General features: G+C 42.1%; 1 protein-coding gene across 1 annotated transcript in view; it reads right to left on the bottom strand.

Annotated features, from left to right (window-relative positions):
• The window catches only part of LOC101859849 (putative solute carrier organic anion transporter family member 1B7), an 11,999-nt gene that overhangs the window by 2,018 nt on the left and 5,485 nt on the right, over positions 1 to 4,496 (bottom strand). The window contains exons 2-4 of the mRNA XM_005096979.2: positions 4,237 to 4,323; positions 2,481 to 2,657; positions 999 to 1,211 (exon numbers count right to left, since the gene is read on the bottom strand). Coding sequence (XP_005097036.1) covers positions 999 to 1,211; positions 2,481 to 2,657; positions 4,237 to 4,323 — 477 coding nt within the window. The remainder of the gene's footprint in view (positions 1 to 998; positions 1,212 to 2,480; positions 2,658 to 4,236; positions 4,324 to 4,496) is intronic.

Genomic DNA, 4,496 nt, shown 5'->3' with positions numbered 1-4,496 from the left:
CCATCATCATCATCATCATCATCATCATCATCATCATCATCATCATCATCATCATCATCATCATCATCATCATCATCATCATCATCATCATCAATCATCATTATCATCATCATCATCATCATCATCATCAACACCACCACCACCATCGCCACCACCACCACCAACTGCGATGTACAATACCAGGGACAAAGTTTAAGATATTTCAAACATCATCATCATCATCATCATCATCATCATCATCATCACCACACACCACGTAGCACTAGATATCCCACACAGTATACAGTCCGAGGCGTCAGTAACCTACTGGTTAGGCTACCGGATTCGTAATCGTGAGATTGCGGGTTCGGGGGTTCGAGCCTCAGCTCACTCTGACGTTGTGTCCTTGGGAAAAGCACTTAACACGAACTTCCCACTTGGCTCGGTCCTCTCTGAGATGGACGTTAAACTCGGAGGTCCCACCTCTTAAATAATCTGACAGTGATGATAGGGCCGTTAACCCCATACCATTTCACCAGGTCAGGGGGGGGGGGTGTATAGGGTGACCAGTGACCATCGACTCCATCATCTTTTGTTTGTTTTAGTAAGATTTTACGGTGCTCGCAACTGCATAAGGTCATATGAGCGCCAAGGGGTGGATGTTAACAGAGAAGTCCTTACAGGGAATCAGACTTACTCTGCTCACTTCTCTAACCCCAGCAGCCAAAAATCTGCTACGACTATCAAGGCTCCCCGGAAATAGCAGTTCACAAGAGGTGTGACAAACACGCAAAAGAAGTAGAGGCAAAATGACGATAGTAAGGATGAGGGAAAAAAAGCAACAGTTCTCCCTTTTTTTGTTACGGCACAGTATGAGCATGACATTGATAATAATCAGTCCATTTACAATTCTACTGTGCATAAGAACATGTTAGTATTCCTCCTTTGCGCCTTTGGGAATGGCCTAAAGACAAATTTAGACAGTAGCACAGCCCTGGGGGGGGGGGGGTGTCCCTCACCTTTGACCTTCTCCAGCAGCGACACCTCAGTCCCACCACCAACACCACCGCCCAGGTCACCACCACCACCAGGTGTCTCCACAACAGCAGACGGTGGGGGTGGTGGAGCCACGTACTTGGCTCTCTTCTTTGCCTTCCCGTCAGCGCACAGCGGGGTCACGTCATCAGCGCACCGTCTGTAGCATGGGGAGTCCAGCTCGGACTCGGCAGAACCTGCCATAGATTGGAAACATAACCAGAAATGAGTACCCAATATAGTCAAAACAAACTTCAGTCATTCCGGTGTGTCCTACTTGACAACATTTTATTTATGATAAAAGGGGAAAAAATGAACAATATGCCTATTCGGGCCACATGTACATACTTGTCAGTGCCGCCTCAAATATGGATAATTTTACTTGAATTAAACCAAAACCAAAAATAGAAACAGGTTGCACAGTGGCAAAGACAAGGGGGGACACACTGGGATCCCCCCAAGTGCGCTCTACGTCACTAGCTAGTGCGGACACTCCGGATGACACTAAGTAATTGTGATCTAATGTAGCGGGGAGTAAAACGCATAGGGCATGTATAAGCCTTTTCGTGCTATTCGAACAAATATTATTTAAGGCGAGTCATGAGAGAGAAAGTATGTTCTGTTGATCAACCAACCAACCAAACAACCACCCACCCAACCTTCCAGCCAACGAACCAACCTACCAACCAACCAACTAACCGATTAAGAGACCAAACAGATCATTGACTACCTCTCAACGAAGAGTTCGATTCCAGGGTGAATAAGTTATTATCGAGTGTCAAATTTGTCTGATGGGACGCTGTGCCACACAGCCCGGGTTGGCCCTGACAGGCAGTGTGGAAGCAGCTTACAGTTTAGTTTTAGTAATAGTTTCACGACATTTGCAAAACAATTAAGGCATGTGCGTGCTGAATATTAAGCGCTATAGACTAACATTTAGAGAAAAGAAGAATGAGAGAATAGGACGATAATGCTTGACAGGAAAGAAGGCGCAAACCACATCAGAGCACCCACTATTCACCCTCCTGGCCTCCCAAATGACGTAACTTGTGCCCATGAGGGTGTAAAAGCTGTGTGACGAGATTGAAATGAGGGTGGAAAAATCGTACCCTGAAATGCGAGGTGTGCTGACAAAACGAGTCGCTTCTTCCAATCCAAAAAAAGGGAAATATTGGCAAAAAATAGACACTAAGGTCAAATTTGTAGATTTTCTATTGATGCCACAACAAGCCTTTTATTGTTTCTTACTCATAAACAGTAAAAACTTCACCTATAATAAGCGCGACGTATCTATTTCCATAGGTCTCGAATCCCAAAAGTAACTCATTTTGTCAGCATCCTTCCCAAATTGAAATGTGGGTGTAAAAATTGTGCAATGACATTGAAATGAGGGTGACAAAATTCATACGGCGAAATAATTAAAATGTGGGTATAAAAATTGTGCAATGAGATTTAAAAGTACGCACCAAAATTTCCTGGTACATCCCCGTTGGCGTCTGTCGGTTTCTTCTCTGGCTTGTGAATGACGTGTCTCGGGAGGAAGAAAACAGGGATGGAGGAGGCGATGGAACACAGACCTATCACCACATAGCCCAGCCACCAGGCGCTGATCCAGTTCTGGTCGTCATTTGGCATGTCGGTGTCTGGAGAGAAGGGACAATGGTTTCGCTGTTTTTCTTACCGTAGTTTTGTTTGATCAGTGTTTGCTGATGTTGTTGCTGTTTTTTCTGTTTTTTAAAAATGTGTTTGTTATTGTTGTCGCTGTTGTTGTTGTTGTTGGTGGTGGTGTTGTTGTTATTCTTGTTGTTGTTGTTGTTGTTGTTGTTGTTGTTGTTGTTGTTGTTGTTGTTGTTGTTCTTGTTGATGCTGCTGCTGTTGCTGTTGTTCTTATTATTGATGTCGTTGTTGGATAGGAACATGTATTATTCTCTCTTTTTGTGTCCCTTGTTCCTCTTTCAGGGGCCATGTTAATTATTTTGTTGTTTTTGTTTGTTTTGTTTTGATCAATTATTTCTGCATGTTAAGATATCTTTAACGTAGTCACTTAAGGTAAGCAATCGATATACATTTACTTAGTAGAGTCCACCAAGGTCGAGTGGCGAAAGGAAAACATTAAATAAGAGCCTGAGACTGTTGAGGGCAGGGCAGTGTTTTTGCAGACAATACGATCTTCTCAGCTTGATCAGCTCTTTGTCTCTTAGGTTGTCGGAGAGAGAATGTTGGTGGTAATTAGGCTGTCTGTTTGAGCTTGAAAAAAAATCAACGTTACCAAGATTTTCAAATTTAAGAAAAACTCCATAAAACAATGAACTTTTATGCATTGGCTGTAAACTGAGATTTATGAGACTGTAGGAAGACACTTTTCCCCTTAATTGAAATCTGCTTCATTATTAAAGTCTTGTGTCTGGCAGTGAAAGGGTTGAGGAAATGTTGCCCAAAATGTACAAGATGACGTCACACCTGATGTTTCTTCCAAAAATAAATCGAGGACGCTTATTTTATCTGCAGTTCGCTACCTCAGAATTGAAAAGGTTCTGTCTGACATTATTGGCTGTCTTGAGTTACTAAGACCATGCGGTCAGAAGCCAAAATGTTCTCTCTGCTCTATCAAAATCGTAAGATTATTCGGAGTCATTATCAAGATATTCAAAGAATTGCATTAAAAAACCCTTGACCTGTTGCGAAACTCAAAATCTTTGACGTCAAATTTCTCAAAACTAGGTACTGAGCAGATAGAACTTTGTAATTCTGAGGTAGCAAGTTGTCAACGCTTGAAGACATATTGTTTTGGAACACTTCAAATAAGAAATATATAGAGTTTACTTTTAAACTAAACTGTAGTTTTCTTTACGTTAAACTCTCAAAGGCAGGCAAATAACATGCATACTACGAAGATCTATCTTATCTTATCAGATCAGATCTTATCTAATCATATCATATCTTATCTTATAATATCGTATCTCTTATCTTGTCTTGTCTGATCTGATCTGATCTTTTCTGATCTTATCCTATCTTATCTTATAACACACGTACTATGAAATATGCAAATGTCTATTTCTGATTTGTGTTTGACGGTCCCAAATGGGTCGTGAATTTGCCCCTGATTTGTCGCTGGTCGGTCACATTATATCGTGCCCGCTACGTTCTTAAAGAGTTCATATTGTAAGTCTACATTATCGTGTTGAAAGGTCCGTAAAACTGGGAAAAGGAGCTCAGACTTACCGCCAAGATCCACGGGCTTTTTGTTCATGGCAGCTCCGAGAAACAATGCCACAGGGGAGCCAAACACCATGGCAGTCACCATCACACCTGTAGACATACAATCAAATACTTAACTACACCTAAATATACATGTGCACATACACACACACACACACACACACACACACACACACACACACACACACACACACACACACACAGACACACACACATACATACACACATTATGCATGTACCTGTCAGCACACACACACACACAC

This window comes from Aplysia californica, unplaced genomic scaffold (genome assembly GCF_000002075.1).
Source record: "Aplysia californica isolate F4 #8 unplaced genomic scaffold, AplCal3.0 scaffold00143, whole genome shotgun sequence".
In the NCBI taxonomy this organism is placed as follows: domain Eukaryota; kingdom Metazoa; phylum Mollusca; class Gastropoda; order Aplysiida; family Aplysiidae; genus Aplysia; species Aplysia californica.
The sequence above is the reverse complement of the archived record's forward strand: the minus strand, read 5'-3'. Positions and strand labels throughout refer to the sequence as shown.